Source organism: Ochotona curzoniae, unplaced genomic scaffold (assembly GCF_017591425.1).
Source record: "Ochotona curzoniae isolate NIBS_2020 unplaced genomic scaffold, NIBS_Ocur_1.0 contig_3520, whole genome shotgun sequence".
NCBI lineage: Eukaryota > Metazoa > Chordata > Mammalia > Lagomorpha > Ochotonidae > Ochotona > Ochotona curzoniae.
In genome coordinates, this window is record NW_024465894.1 from 14,220,267 (window position 1) to 14,237,492 (window position 17,226).

Genomic DNA, 17,226 nt, shown 5'->3' on the forward strand with positions numbered 1-17,226 from the left:
CTGTTTCTGGAACTCCTATTGTGTGCCTAACTATTGCTCTGGAACCTGACCCAGACAAGTAGCATGCCTTCTAGAAAATGGTTTGGTGTGTATCCTTATTGGGAGTAGGAGCTGATACTGCTATGGTGATAAATACAGCTACTGTGACCTTAAAGGCTAGCCTTTCTTTGCAATTTATTTAAAGCACAGAAAATGCATCTGTTTCGGTGACTTTTATAATTTTTTTGCCAGAGTAATTAAAGGATGTTTTTATTAATGTTAAAGAGATATGTTTTTAATTATTGTTTGACTGCTTATGGGGTTGTAGAGCCTGTAACTGTAGGGAGATTTAATATTTCAAACTTTTGTCAAGAATCTTTATGCTTTTTCCCTTGTGACATATTTTTTTTTTCCCATTAACTGATAGGTCAGCTGTAGAAATAGAAATGTAGTAGGCGCATATTACTGACTAGTAGGTAACACCATGTACCTTGGCCTTGGAGTCCTGGCTGTTACTCAATGGCTACTACTAAAGAACGAATAATAGTGTGCCTTGAAGGAAACGAACACAGTATTTTTCAAAATTATCTTTAAGAACACCTGCTTAATCATGAAGTAAAAACAGAACAATTAAATGTTTGTGTTGAAGCTTGTAATGTGCCTGAATAAATAAAAAAAGCTTCTTGAGCTGTTAGTAGAGGGCACCAACTGACTGTGTCTGTGTTTTTTTTCCCCTTCAAATCCACACCCCCTTCTCCAGCTCTGAACTCGGCGAGAGCTGGCCTCCAACTCCAGGCAGTTATCAAGAGGCTATATTCCAAGAAAAGCATTCTCACCTGATATATTCCTCCTTATTTTCTTCTGTTACAAGAATATTGCCACCATTTGGTTTCAAATCATGACTCTTAATTTCACCTAGAATTTCTTTATCAACTGAGAAGTACATTTCCAAACCACATTCTTCAATATTGTTTTCTCTGCACAAATAAAATTAGTACAATTTTTGTAACTGCTAATTCAACCACAATTCAAAATTCCTTAAAGAACTCCTCTAAGCTAACAACATTAAGCTTCAACATCAAAACACAAGAAATTGGACGATTATTCTCTAGAGTCATGTTACTACTAAAAATCTTGGCCATATTTCTAGAAAACTTATACTGAAGAGTAAACAGTCTGACATACAGATCACTCAAATTCAATAACTCAATATATGCTTAGTTTGGATAAGCTACCAATCCAATAATAAAAGCAAATAAATCAATTTTTTTGCTGTTATTTTCTTGTATTTTAAAAATTAAATGCAACAAACTTACTTAACCCAGATGAGAGAATTATAAAATTCAGGATCTATTGACTCTAAGTCCTTAAGTCCAACTGGTTTGTTCAAGATACGTTTATAAAATGGTAAAGAGAAACCCGTGTCTATGAATTTCCCATGAAACAGAGCCTATGAAAAAAGAACATAATATTATTTAAGACAACTATTAAATAGTCATTTTATTTCAAAATTTTGGATGAATTCTCCACTAGAAAAAATTCTACTATATATTATGACACAAGAAAGAAAATCTAGTATTGCTAAACTAGCAAAGTAAAACACAGTTCTTCACTTGCACTTACCATGGCAATAAACCTCCCAATAAAGCGAAAATATTTCAGGTGATCTGGATTGATGTAAGAAGCAGGGTTTATCTGCAAGCAGTAGTTATCCTTCCCTGCATATTCAAACAGGCAATACATTGGATTCAACACTTCATGTGACAAAAGAAAGAACCATTCTCTGAAATCAAAAGAAAATTTAGGATGAAAAAAATCATAGAAGTAACCATGCCAACAAATCAAAGAGCAGTACTACCACCAACAAACCTACTCAACTGGCTCATTTTTTCTTTCTTTCTTTTTTTTTTTTTTAAAGATTCACTTGTTTTGACTTGAAAGACCAATTTACACAGAGGAGATCTTTCATCCACTGGTTCACTCCCCAAAACTGGAACAGTGATGAGCCAGGATCCTGGAGTCTTCCTACCGTCCTACATGGATGCAGCAGAGAACGAAGGACTTGGGTCACCTTCTGCTGCTTTCCTAGTGTGTTAGCAGGGAGCTGGATTGAAAGCGGAACAGTAAGAACTTGAACCAGAGTCTAGACAGGATGCCAGCACAACAGGTAATAGCTTAATGCATCATGGTTGGCCCTAGCTGGTTAGTTTCCTTTTTTCTCCTAAAATTATTTATTTATATATTTATTTTTTTTATGGAAAGGCAGATTTACAGAGAGGAGACACAGAGTAAGATCCTCTGTCCACTCAATCTGCTGCTTTCCTAGGCCACAAACAGGGAGCTGGAAGGGAAGTGGAGCTGTCCCGATACGAACTGGTGCTCATATGAAATCCCGGCACGTGCAAGTTGAGGACTGCAGTCCAGTGCCTTGGGATCCTGCATCCACGTGGGTGTACTTGGTGCAGAGAGCCAATAATTATACACAGGTACTACAGACTGATGGTCAATAGCCAAAGTTCATTAACAGCAAAAAATTTTTAAAAGACTGAGTGTCGGCCTGGCGGCATGGCCTAGCAGCTAAAGTCCTCGCATTAAACGCACCGGGATCCCATATGAGCGCCGGTTCTAATCCCAGCAGCTCCACTTCCCAACCAGCTCCCTGCTTGTGTCCTGGGAAAGCAATCGAGGACAGCCCAAAGCCTTGGGACCCTGCACCCATGTGGGATACCCGAAAGAAGTTCCTGGTTCCTGGCTTCTGATTGGCATAGCATCAGCCATTGCGCTGACTTGGGGAGTGAATCATCGGACGGAAGATCTTTCTCTCTGTCTCTCCTCCTGTCTGTATATCTGACTTTCCAATAAATAAATCTTTAAAAAAAAAAATAAAAGACTGAGTGTCACATAAGCACAACAATGGAGGATCTAGAACAGGATGTAGTTTTCGTGTCTGCATGCAAGGGGCAGGGATGTCAATCAATACATAGTGCTTTTCTAGCAGGCTGTTAATAATTAAAGAGCACATGCAAGAAGCACCTCTCTTCATCTGCTATCAAAGCTTGAGGCTTAGGGAATTGCTATGTCCACACTTCTCTGTTCCAACTGCTTCAGAACCTTATCCTTGAGTTCCTAGAGCTTTCTCACAGGTATACAGCTGATTATAGCTTTGCACCAGTGAGGCTGCTCATAGCTCTCTAATCATCTTCCAATAGGAGATCTGGAACAAGCTCGTGGTTCCTGGCTTTGTATTGGCTGAGCTCTAGTCATTATGACCACTTGGGAAGTGGATGAAAGATCCTTCTCTACTCTCTGTAAATCTGCCTTTCCAACAAAGATAGATAAATCTTTAAAACAAAAAATTTGTTTAGAAGTTCTAATGCAAATGCTGTGAAAAGATCAAGCTATATTAACATTATGGTTTCTAACTGTAATACAGGTGAGTCTGGCTTAGCAGATATAGAGCAGTATGTATGGTGTGGTATATCCACTTGTGTTCAAGACCTCTTTTAGTTCATGTCCTCTGCAAAAACTTCAAACTGTTCATCCTCATCAATTTCTCATCAGGAGTCAGCAATCAGGAATGACTGCCTTCCTCCCTAACCATTCTTAACTTACAACCCATATGTATTATTTATCTGTGATTACTTCATTTATTTTGGAGTCATGTCATTTGAATTTCCAAACACAACATAGAGCTACTAAAACATACTGTCTGGTTAGTGAGCACACAAAGATTAAGGCTGTGATTAAGTCATTAATAAATACTGTTTCTACTCCTTATCATAGTCCTAGAAATGTAGGTATTACTATACTACATTAAATTTCACAGGTGATACTTGTCCAAGTATATACTACTGAACCATGGGGAAAAAAAACTATCAAATCCAGTCTTTACTCCAAAGCCCTTGTCTTTCCAACTACTACTGCTAAAGGGAGGAAGAGAGAAGAGAGACAGATAGTTCCCATCTGCCAGTACACTCCCGAAAAGTCCAGGGCCAGGAACTCAATTCAATTCTCCCGTTAGAGTGGCAGGAAAGACTGCATGAGCCCGCACCATAGCCTCTTAAGGTCTACATTAACAGTGAGCCGCTGAAGCTGGGATAAGGGATGAAGGCATGCCTGCCTCACTCAAATTCTAACCTGGTGTGATACACTGCTACGAAACAAGCAATTTTTTGCTTGAGGCTATCTTCTAGGGTTTGAGTAAGTTCAGATACGAATTTTGCGTGTTTGGTTACACGGTTATGAAACAGCTGGAGATGTCTGTATTCGATATAAAATAAAAATGCTTGGTTGGAATCTCAGCCTCTCCGTTCTGGATCCAGTTTCAGCGGATGGATACCCTGGGAGACACACTTGGGTCCCTGTCACTGCAACAGGAGATGCACATGGAATTTTTGACTCCTGGTTCCAGGCTTGTGAGAACTGAACCAGCAGACTGAGGATTTCTCTTCTCTCTGCCTTTCAAATATAATGCAAATACATAAAAATTAAACTTGCAACTCCTATTTTATACAGTCATCTACATCCTCATGGTATATTAATCTCAACTGGAAATTGAGAAACTATTATAAATACTATATTACTGGGGAAAATCTGAGTACTGTAGGTAGGGCTTTTGTATTCTCTAGAATACACACGAGATGATTGAATGAACACTGCTTACTCATTAAATGATGCAAAGTTTATATGCAGGCCCTACAATTTATTGTGTGCCTTAGGTAACTCTATAAGCCTCTCTCTCTCTCTCTCTCTTTTTTTTTTAAGATTTACTTATTCTTATTGGAAGGGATGATGTACAGAGAGGAGAGATTTTTCATCTGCTGGTTCACTCCCCACATGGCCACAAAGGCTGGAGTGGAGCCAATTAGAAGCCAGGAGCCTCCTCTGGATCTTCCACATGGTTGTTCCAAGGCTTTGGGCCAACCTCTGCTGCTTTCCCAGGTCACAAGCAGGGAGCTGGATGGGAAGTGGAGCAGTTGGGACAGGCAATCATTTGGGATACCACTGTTTACAAGGTGAGGATTTAGCCAGGCCCCTCTACAAAACTCTGAAAGAATTGTATCTCTCAGGATTATCCTGAGGATTAAATGGGTGAAGTAAACTAGTAATCATGTCAAAAGTGCTGAATTAGTGTTTGCTGAAATTCCACAGTTGCAATAAAATAAAGACAGAATAATTTGCTACATTTCCCTAAAACTTAAAATCAAGAAAATACTTGCAAGCAAAGTACAATGATACCTTTGGAAGAAAGTAACTAAGTTCTGAGTACTGATATTATCACTACCTTGCTACACCTCCATAATCTAAACCTTCTTCTCCAGGGAAAATCACCCACAAACGTCTTCGCAGATCCTGAGGACTGAAGCTCATTATCTATAAAACAGTAAAGTAAAACAATTGGTGAAATTGTGGAAATACCATTCTACCACTTCCAGGTTCTATATCTCCCTCATAAATATTACCAATTTCCCATGACATAAAGCAGTATTTATGGTCTAGTGAATATCACAAATACAAAAACACATTAGAGTTGCATTATGTCTATATGCCTATATATAGTACATATACTCCATGCTTATACTTAATACAATTCATTTTTAATTATGATAATATTGACTTAAAAGCTACCTAAATCAACTGCTTAGAGTACAGAGTTATCCTGAGTATTGCAATGATTAGGCAGTTACATAGGAAGGGGTTTCTATGTTTTGTTTCCTTTTGTTTAAGTAGGATTGGGTCACGGCACACACTAAACAGCTAATAGGCTAACTTGGAAATGAAAACCAGTTTGTTTTAAAAACTCATTTCCAGTGACAAATTACAAATTTCTGGAAAAATGATCAAATAGAGGTGGTTAACAGGATCGTCTATTAGAGAATAAAACCATTACTAAGCTGCAACAGATAGGTCATTTAGTTTTTCTCTTTGTAAAACAAGTTATTTGCAAAATTTGGTCAGTACAATGCTATACAGATTCACATAAATGTGTCAAAGCACACGTGCACGCATGTGCACACACACACACAGTCAGAGCCTGGAGATGCAGAAGCTGATACAATGGTCCCAATCAAGTTCAAATTCTAACTGAAAAGCTGTCTGTTCCTACACAACAGGACGCCACCTGGATCTCCCTTTAATATTAATAACTGAGGTTCCAGCCAGAGCAGCTGCTTTAAAGGAGAGTTACCAGAAGTTGTCAACCATCTTAAGTTCTTTTCTCTTTGCATTTTTTGGCACATTTTGAAGCCACAGCTACTATAATAATACTAAAAAATGTTTGAAAATAATGAATCATCCACACATTTTCACAATACATGGATTAACCAGTTGTTCTCATGTTTTACTGGCCATTTCAGTTTTTCCCGTAATATCACTTAATGTTTCATTGCAGCTGGTCGGTAGTGGTATTTGCAAACTAAACGTCAAGTGAATTAACTTAGGTTCCGAGCAAAAGTGAAAAACTCTGCTACTTATTTATCTTTTTAAAGACAGTCGTCAATTACCTTTACTGAATAAACATTTTTTGAATTTAAAAATTTAGTAAATATGTTAAGTACAACAGTAAGTCTTCTCGCTTTCTACTAATCCCACAGTGCTCACATAGTTATTTGCAGAACTTCACAGGTTTATATGCTTACTTCTATGCAGGTATTCCAAAAGTTTTGTGGTTAAATGAGATTAAAAGTAAGTTTATTCTGATACAAAAATTTACAAAATTTATGCAGAGAAGGGTCTTAAAAAAGCTTCAGGAAGGGGCTGTAGCACCAGGGCACAGTAGGTTAAGCTACCAACTGTGGTGCTGGTGTCCTGTAAGGTTACTGGTTCAAGTCCTAGCAGCTCCACTTCACTTTCAACTCTCTGCTAATACATGTAAGAGAGCAAAAGTGAAAGATGGCCCAAGTCTTTGGGCCCCTGTGCCCATGTGGGAGATCTGGAAGAAGCTCCTGGCTCCTAGCTTTGGAGTAGCCCAGTTCCAGCCAATGTGGCCATATGCGGAATGAACCAATGGATGCAAGGTCTCTGTCTTTCCTCTCTCTGTAGCTCTTTTAAATAAAAACAAATCTTTTTCTTTTTTCATTAAGAAGAAAGAGCTGTGGAAAGTACAATACTTTATTTCCAAAATTCTTACACCAAAATAAATTCCTCTTTTAATTCCATTTCCAAAAATATTTTAAAATACCCTCATGAATACACTTAAGATCAGATACATACAACCTTAGAAACAGAAACTCCGAACTCATTCAACATTTTGTTATTCTGATATTCAAAAGCAAAACACACACATTCCACTATTTACATGCTCCTAAATATTAAGCACTAATGTAGCTGGCAACAAGTTTAGACTTAAAAACTCAAGAAGCTCCAAATTAAGTTTAAAGCACAAAAAGGAGGTCCTGGTATAATCACTAGTGGCAAGCTGAGTGAATGAGACCATACCTGTTGAAAGGAATCTTCAAACAATGTTTTTCTTGTCACTGTGATCTTTATGTGCTGTGGCATGGCCAGTTGCTGAAATGTAAGAATAACTTAAGTCAACTCTCACCATTAAATGGCCTATCAAAAAACCCAAAGCAGAGAGTTTTACTTATCTTTTGCTGTCAGGATCAAACATGCTATATGAATATGAATTTATGTTTAATATCAGTTAACAGTAGATTTGTGACAATTCAAGCTAATTACAATTTGATATATAAGAATCAAAAGGAAACAAGATCTCATATGCCCCGCGGATACTTAATATTTTTATTGGAAAGTCAGACATACACAGAGGAGGAAAGACAGAGGAAGATCCTCTGTCTGATGATTCACCAGCGCCCCCAAGCGACCGCAAAGGCCGGTGCTGTGCCAGTATGAAGCCAGGAGCCAGGAACTTTCTCCAGGTCTTCCACGTGGGTGCAGGGTCCCAAAGCTTTGGGCTGTCCTCAACTGCCCTCCCAGGCTACAAGCAGGGAGCTGGATAGGGAGTGGAGCTGCCGGGACTAGAAACGGTGCCCATAGGGGATTCCCAGCGCACCCAAGGCAAGGACCGCTGGGCCACCACACCAGGCCAGAAATAAAAATTTTTATTTTCAAAACGTCAATTCAAATTCTTCTCTAACCATGGGCTCACTTAATTACAAAAATTTAAACTTTGAAACTGTAACTATATTAAAACTTTAGCTAACATATTTTATTTAAATCCATAAAGAAATTTAATAAAAATATTTTATTTATAATAAAAATATCTATTTTAATAAAAAGATTATACACAAGAAATGGTTACAACTGGAAGAAGCACTCTGAATATAATGTACATATGTTTGAATATATATGTATCAAAATAATTTATATAAAATGCTAGATATGAAAGAACCTGCTTAATAATTCATACACCATAGAATGCTTTATATTTGAAAACATCTGTAATATTAACATAATGGATACTGAGGAAGAAATGCCAATATCTTTTATTCAAGACACTTTAAACTTAATCTTCTAGATAGAAAGCTACAAATTATCTATTTATATGCTCCAACAAAAAAAAAAAAAACAGGGGAGAGATTCTAATATTTCTTATTCTCCCATCTTCATGAATTAATTTTTTTCAGCAATCACTATGTAATGTATGGAAAACAACAAAGGATAGGGAGTATAAAGATATAGATCCAGTACTAACCTGACACCAGAAGCGGAAATACTGAACCTTCGCTTTGAAGTCCCGAACATAGGCTATCTGTGGCCCATTGTCTCTGAGGAAGAGGAAAGGTTCATGTGTGATTTATGAAGGAGTCTTTAAATTCCACAAGAAAAAAATGTATTATAAAAAAACTGCATGGATTTCAAAGAGAATTCACAGCACAATACACCTACTGCTTAACTGCATTTTTCACAAACTTGAAACACTCATATAGCTACTTGTAAGAGATAATATTCAGGAAAAGTAAAATATTACATGTATCTTGGTACTTAGCAATTGAATACAAAAATAAGTGGTACAACATATTCCTAATACACAGAGAATTCTGGCATTCGAAATGACAATGGCCTGTAACACTGGCCCTGTATTTATTAATACTCTTTCATTGTCAGTATAGTTCTAAATTTTTAAAAAAATTTTTTATATAAGACAGTTACACTATGGAGTGCTGACACTGTGACTTAGTATGCAAAGCCACTGCCTGAGATGCTAACATCCCAATGGGTCCAGATTCACGTCCCAGCTGTTCCAGTTCTAATCTAGTTCCTTTCTAATTGCTTAGGAAATCCAAGTGTTTGGGTCCCTGTCACCAATGTGGAAGACAGAGGTGAAACTTAGGGCTTCAACCTGGCCCAGAACAGGTAGCTGTTGCCATCTGAGGAGTGGACCAGGATAGAAGATGGCTTTCTTCTCTGCCTCTCCCTCTTTTTATAATTTTTTCAGTATAAATAAATGGAATGCAATGACAAACTTGCAGCAGACCTTCCTATCTCATGCTTACCACATATCCTGATTGTATCATTTTCCCTAGCATTGAGTTAATCTTATTTTGCTTCATTCATCAAAGCCATAATAGCAACAGGCTGTATCATTGCACACGCGTGTGCAGCCTAGGTGTGCAGAAGGCTGTATCATCTAGGTTTGTGTATTTCTTATCACCTATGTTTCTGTATTTCCATTCCATGATGTTCACAGAGTAATGAAATTGCCCAAAAACCTATTTGTTAGAGAACATATCCTCTTAAGTGACGCGTGTCTGTATATAGAGCTCCTAAACCTCTACAGCCAAATAATCAAACTGACTCAAAAACTGATGACTTAGCTACATAACCCTATTGGTACGCTGACTTAAGAAACAGTAGCATATTCATTTGTTGTTCATGCATATATTTATAACAAAAACAAATTAATCACAGTCTACAATGTTTTAAAAACTTACAGGGCAGATTTTCCTGTGCGAGGATCTATGTAGGTGGTTGTTCTTCTATTATGGTCCACAAAATACGGAATGCCATCCACTGTGAACCTCATTTCCCAGCCTTCAGGTAAGGGCTTTTCATTTAACTGACTACAAGGAAAAAAACAAAACAAAACAGGAAAATAAAATGCAATCAAGAACTGTTTACCTTGTGTAAAAACTAAAAATACACATAAATATAACAGAAATCTTATTAAAAAACTATTGAATTTAGTATCCTTAGTTGTATACTAGACAAAAGTCCTCTCCATTTTCTGCCTACATGGCCTATGCTCTCCAACTACGCAATAACCTACCGGAAACATATGAGAGCAACAAAGCTCTGCCCATTTCTGCCTTGGAAGTCTTCACATCTGTTCCCAGTAATATCCTAATTCTGTCTTTGTCTCTAAGCTTTCTCAAGGCCATTTAACCTTTCCAGTCTCATTCTAGCTCTGTTCATATGGTATTGCTAGAAAAGTATCTAAAATTCCAACTGTATAAAATTACTTCTTTAGTTCTCATAGACAGAACTAACAGCAAGTGTCATTATTGTTCCACCGGTATCAATGATAATATCTAAAATCCTGGGATCAACATTGTGGTATGACAGCCTAAGCCGCTGCTTGCATGCTGGCATTCCATGTCAAGTGCTAGCTACTTTATTCTCGATCCAGCTTCTTGCTCATATGCCTGGGAAAGCAATGGGAAATGGTCCAAATGTTTGGACCCCTGCACCTACGTGGGAGATCAGAAAGACTCTCTGGGCTCCTGGTTTTATTCTGGCACAGCCCTGGCTATGCAGGCATTTGGGGAGCCAAACAGCAGATAAAGAGTCTCTGCTCTGTTAACTTTGCCTTTCAAATAAATAAAAGATAAATTTAAACAAAAAAGTTAAGTCCTCCACCTGGTACTCTCTCAAGCTTTACAAAACTTATGTCCACTTGGGAACTGGCAGTGCAGATGACAGTTTAAACCACTGTACCACAGTACCATGGGGCACAGCAATTAACATACTGTTTGGGGTGCCAGCACTGCAGAGCCTGGATTCAAGTTCCAGCTTCCTGCAAATACGCACCCAGGGGAGCAGTAGGTGACGGCTTAAGTAGTTGGCTTCCTGCCATCCATATGGGAAACTTGGGTTGAACTCCTGGTTCCTAGATTGGCCAGACCCAAACCTGACCACTGCAAACATTTACAAAGTGAATCAGTAAAGAGGAGCTCTCTCTGTGTCTGTCCAGAACCACCTGGAGAGTACAAGATCCAGGCGTGGGAGTGAGCCTAGTAGGGAAACAGCAGGCATCTCCCTCTTGGGTTGCCACTCCAACTGGTGAGCATGAGAACCAGTACTGGGATAAGCATGGCTAGACAGAGTGGCACCTGCCAGCAAATGAGCGGGCTGGATAGTATGGCTAGCTGGGCTGAACTAGGCTTCAATGCCCATTGACATGAATGAGAGCTGAATGGGATGTCGGACTGGCAAGCAGGGGAACCAGGGCAAGGGGTGGGACTGGTGGGGGTTATTGTGGGTCATTTTGACTGAGGACATAAAACCATTGTACAGCATATGATGACAGTCATATCCAATGAGAAAGAACTGGCAAGAGATATTCTCATAACTTAGTAGCTATTCTAGAGTGTGGGAATATACAGTATCTGTAAGTATTGGGGACTGGGATGTACACTTTAGGCTGGGCCATGACACTGACCAGCATGTGAGAGAACCGGGTCTTAGGGCAGATTCTGGGGAAAATATATTGGCTCACTACTTTAGAAGTGTAATACATGTTGGTTTACTCAAAAGCTGGTGATGGTGGTGGGCCAAGCTAGACATGACCATGGAACTCACATTCATGGGAACTGGGATAGCAACCAAGTCAGGCTGGTTCAGCCTGCAGCACCCACAGGGACAACCAGGAATTTGGTGTAGAGCAGGTTGGGCCGCAAGCTCTACCAGCATACACAAAGGCTGAGACTGGTGCGGGGGCAGAATATACCAGGCAGAGGGCCTAGTACCTGATGGCCCTTCAGAAATCTGGGTCTGGGAGTGGGCCTGGTTGGGGAACTTTGGGCAACTCCCCTACTGTTCTGCTGATGACTGTAAGAATCAGGGCTGAGTCTAGGCCAGACCAGGAAAGGCTGCTATGCTTGTCATCAGCTGTGTGAGCTGGCCTGTGGGGAAAGAGCCAGGATAAGTGGCAACTGGCTGGGCTTTGTCATAGCATCCATCAGCCAAATGCTAGGACAGGACATAAGTCACGTCAGACTGGACTACAGTACCCTCTTGAAAGTGCAAAAACCGGGACTAGAAATGGGCCTAATATGGAAACTGTGGGCAATTCTCTGCTGGGCTGCAGTTCCTGTTGGAATGCATATGAGAGCCAGGGCCAGGGGCTGATCAAGCACCAGTCAGCACACAAGTGGACTGGGTCGTAGGGTGGGGTGGACTAGGCTAAACTGCAACATCCAAAAGTGTATGTGAGCACCCAACTGGGATGCAGCACAGATCAGATAGTCAGTTGCACATACTGGCACAAGTAGGAACCAGGGCTGGGGATGGGCCTGGTCAGAGTTATTGAAATTTGTCCCAAGTAGGCTGCAGTTCCTGCTGATGTGTACAAGGCCTAGGTCTGTGGCAGGCTGAGCTGGGCTGGGCCACCATACCTGTCGGTTTGCATGTGACATGATGCTGGGGATGTAACAGACCAAACAACTACAATCACCAGTGTGTGAGTAGGCTAATATGGGTAATAGACTGAAACAGATCCTACAGTGGCTGACACATATAAGAGTCAGGTCTGGGGCCACCCCAGGTGAGGTATCTTGGAGGAATCCTTACCTAGGATACTAGACTCAAAACTGGCCACAGAAAGAATCATTGAATTTGTGGTCTGACCTTGGAATACATGTATTGGGACTGGGCCTCCTTGATTGCTGAAGCCTATGCAATGGGCAGGATGCCCAGATGCATAATGGGGAACAAGATGGGCAGCTCATTTGGGCCTGAAGAGGGTGTCAAGTGCCATGTAGGAAGATGGAGAACAGAATAGGTTGGACAACTCTCCAACCTTTGGCTCCATGTCTGGGTGAGTGGATGCACTAGGATGGACTCACTCAGCCAATGGAACTTGGAAGGATTTTTTTAATCTTTGGAGCAGCGAAACCAATGGCGTCTTGAAACTATCGAAACCACTCAAGCAATACATCCACATCCAAGAGTACTGATGTAGTTTGGAGACTGGGAGCAATTTCCTCCCCGCTTCCTACCCCATACTGCCCAATAAAAGGAGAAAAGGAAAATTGGAAGACTTTTTCCCACCCACCTTCCTCCATACCTCAACTCTCCCCACCCTGTTCAGTGGTCTTAATGGGCCTGTATTCTTGTCAACTATGTAAACAACATGAAAAATGAAATAAAGTAAGTTTTCTCTCTCTCCCAAGTACGCAGGTTAATGTCTAAGGCCTATTTAAGTTCAACCTTCAGACCTTACTCAGAGATAAGATGAAAGCTTTATGAGGTATATGTAACAAAGTTCTTACCCTTGACTTCGTGGATCTTCCCACTGTGTAATTCGGGTGTTGTGGTTGACAAAATACACTCTGCCATTGCTGTCAGTTCTCTTTTCTTTAGCGAAAACAACAACAAAAGCATTAGCATTTGGCATAGACTTTTTCCAGTCCTCTTTTTTATTTAAGCTTTATAATTCATTTGAATGTCAGAGTTTCAGAAAGAGAGAGCAGCCATCCCCCAGTTCACTCCCCAAATAGCCAAAATGGCCAGAGCTGTGCCAGGCTGAAGCCAAGAGCCAGGAGCTTCTTCCAGGTCTCCCACATGGGTGTGGGGGCCAAGGACTTGGGGTCATCTCCCACTACCTTTCCCAGGCCATTAGCTGGAAAGTGGACTGGAAGTATCAGCTAAGATTCAAACCAGTACTCATATGAGATGCTGGCATCACAGATGGCACCCTTACCCATTAAACCACAACGTAGTCATTATTAAATTAATCATCCATACATTTGGGATGTGTCTTAAATTAAACCTTGTTGAGTTAGTATGTGGTAAGATTTAATTATATTTCCCACACTGCTGCAAGAATTCAAGTAATACAGATATTACAGGGTTAAAGAAAAGTTTTAGTGACTATAATGGCTTCATTCCTGAAATATCAACTACTTTTTAAATCAGCTAATCTTAAAATGGAAATAGAATTCCAAATGTGCATAACATCAAGAAAAATGGGACTCTGCATCTCTTTACAAATTCTACATATTAACAAAGGTTATTCCACGAGAGGAACACAGAAAGTTGTCACCAATTCTAAGGCTGTCCTGAAGTAAAAACAGCACAAAGCTTACAACTGCAACAAAACAAGGCAAGTTCATGTCTTCTTTACAATCACAATGAATTTATTTTTAAAGTTTTTTTTTAATTGCAAAGTCAGTTATATAAAGAGAGGAGGAAAGATCTTTCATGTGCTGGTTCACTCCCCAAGTGGCTGCAACAACCAGAGCTGAGCCAATCTGAAGCCAGGAGTCAGGAGCTTCTTCTGGGTCTCCCACACAGAAGGAACCCAAGGACTTGGACCATCCTTGACCACTTTCCCAGGCTACAAGCAGCGAACTTGATGAGAATCAAGGCGGCTGGGACACAAATTGGTGCCCGCATGGGATCTCGGCACATGCAAGGCGAGAACTTTAGCCACTAGGCTATCGTGTTAGGCCCAGTCACAGTGATTTTATAAAATTCCAGTCTCAAATTGTCATTTTTTGTAACTAAATAAAATACATCATTGCATTTTACTGTGGTACAGTGAATTAAGCTGCTACTGCAGGGTTGGTTTGCCATATGGATACATGCTGGAGTTCCAGCTGCTCCACTTTTAATCCAGTTCCCTGCTAATGTGTTTGGGTAAGCAACAGAAGATGGTTTGAATACTTGGAGCCCAAAACCCACATGGGAGACCCAGATGATGCTCCTGGGTCATGGCTTGGGCTTAGTCTTTCCCTGGCTATTGCAGTCTTTGGGGGACTATTCCAGCAGTTGGAAGACTTCTCTGTGTCTCTCTATCCCTGTTTCTGTAACTCTATCAATCAACAATCTAGTAAAAGGAAATGAATATCAAAATAATATGTGAAATTTTATAACCTAAAAAAAAAAACCTAAGTGCATGACTGTGTACTCATCATTTTAATTTTTAAAAAGATTTATTAATTTTTATTGGAAAGTCAGCTATACAGAGAGGAGAGAGAGAAAAATCTTCTATGTGCCGGTTCACTCTCCAAGTGGCTGCAAAGATCGAACTGAGCTGATCCAAAGACAGGAGCTTCTTCCAGGTCTCCCATGCAGGTGCAGGATCCCAAGGCTTTGAGCCATCCTCTACTGCTTTTGCAGGTCATAAACAGAGAGATGGAAGGGAAGTAGAACAGCTGGGACACAAATGGGCCCACTGCATGCAAGGCAAGAACTGTAGCCACTAGCCTCCTGCGCCAGGCCCATATTCACCTTTTTAAATATTTATTTTCATATACTTGAGAAACTAAATGAGATGATAGAGTGAGAAGAGATCGCTCAAGATTTCTTCTATCTACTGGGCTACCTACCACCCAAGCACCGTCCACATCCATGGTTAGGTCAGGACAAAGTCTAGAGACTGAAACTGCATCCTGGTCTTTAATGTGGGTAATCAGGGGAAGGGCACTTGAATGATCTGCTGCTGCTTTTCAGCATGCATTAACAGGAAGCTGATTCAGAAATGGATCAATGGATACCCAGACCAGCACTCCAACATGCTATGTTGGCATCACAAGTAGAGGCTTAACCTACTGCGCCTCAGATGCTCATCTTTTTTCTATCATGTAAGTACAGATTTCAAGATTCAAGATTTTCTTTACAGAAGCTAAAATGAAGCAAGGTAACAATTCAAGAGCAAATTTGGTGCTTATGTATCTTCTAAATATATGCTGATTATTTCAGCATTTATTAGAAGAGGTGTGAAAAACAAAATTTCATAGGTAGACATGCTTGGAAACCAAAGTCTTATCTACTTAATGAGAGGAACTGCTGTGACTGTAGAGTTGATTTCTTAGTTTGTTGGATGAAAAAAAAAATCATATGATAAACAACACTAAAATTAATGAACATCTGACCTGAATGTATATCAGAGGACTTCTTAACTTGATGATAAATTAGTAAAAACAGAATGTAATGGCTACTACATGTATTTCCTTGTGTCAATTACAAAGACAAGAAAAATCCCTTTATACGTAATAAGCAAACCACCCTCAACAAAGCCCTATTAGACTACATTACTGAACCAGAAACATTTGTTTTTCTCTAGCCTCTATAAGGTGGACATGTGTTAAAAATTATTCCCTGTGTGCTTACAAGATGGTAATGTTGTAATATCTAGTTCTAGCATATAAAAATCTGCAAGAGTGGTGACACTGCATTTAAATACATAAGGTGTCCCCAAAATAATGCTGTCAGTCTCAGAATGAAAACACTGGCTGTAGCTTGGGTTCTGTTTGCTATTCCAATTCTGAAAATATGCAAGGTGCATATGTTCATGTGGTGCATCAGGTATGTGATGGACTCTACAAAGGCAGAATTATAAAGCACTGCTCAGACTAACTAGTAGAAAAATAAAAAGGTCACTCAGGAAGGCCACACCAATCCAACCTCATTAGTGTGAGACCTAAAAATAAGCAGACCATAAAAAGTATTGTTGACTAACATAAAAATGAAAAAAAAAATCCGGATACAGATAATATATACTAAAGACAATGATCAGCTTGCAAGGGAATCTCTTCTAAAAGTAACAGAGCTCACAGCTCAGGCTTTTTTGAACAAGAGGCAATTTTTTCTACAAGTGCTTCAGAGGAGTAAAATAGTCTGTTTACGACTATGAACATGAACGGATCCCAATTTTTCTGCAATAAAAGACAAAGGATGGGGTGTTGAAAGTAAGTCATGTGGCATGTGCCCGAGAAGTGCCAGCTCAGGACCAACTATTCTGATTCCAATCCAGCTTTTTCCGAACGTTATCTTGGAAGGTAGCAGATGATGGCTCAATTATTTGGTTTCCTGCCACCTGCATGGGAGACCAGGATGGAGTTTCTGGCTCTTGGCATCAACCTGGTCCAGCACTGACTAGTGCAGTCAATCGGGGAGTGACCCAGCAGACAGATGCTCAGTCTCCTTCCACAAACCCTTTAACCTCTACTCTATCACTGTGTCTTTCAAAGAAATCCTTAAAATTAGGGGAATACATATGCCCTATTACTTCATCTCTACTTCAGAAACACATTTCAAAACATAAAGCTGGGCAAACCA

The 17,226-nt window shown here is 39.9% G+C and overlaps 1 protein-coding gene across 2 annotated transcripts in view; it reads right to left on the reverse strand.

The window, feature by feature from the left end:
- ITCH (itchy E3 ubiquitin protein ligase) overlaps positions 1-17,226 on the reverse strand; it is an 87,637-nt gene that overhangs the window by 12,318 nt on the left and 58,093 nt on the right. For both annotated transcript variants that reach the window (XM_040981615.1, XM_040981613.1), the window contains exons 13-20: positions 13,434-13,518; positions 9,876-10,004; positions 8,636-8,708; positions 7,417-7,488; positions 5,264-5,352; positions 1,603-1,762; positions 1,296-1,429; positions 816-956 (exon numbers count right to left, since the gene is read on the reverse strand). In XM_040981615.1, coding sequence (XP_040837549.1) covers positions 816-956; positions 1,296-1,429; positions 1,603-1,762; positions 5,264-5,352; positions 7,417-7,488; positions 8,636-8,708; positions 9,876-10,004; positions 13,434-13,518 — 883 coding nt within the window. The remainder of the gene's footprint in view (positions 1-815; positions 957-1,295; positions 1,430-1,602; positions 1,763-5,263; positions 5,353-7,416; positions 7,489-8,635; positions 8,709-9,875; positions 10,005-13,433; positions 13,519-17,226) is intronic.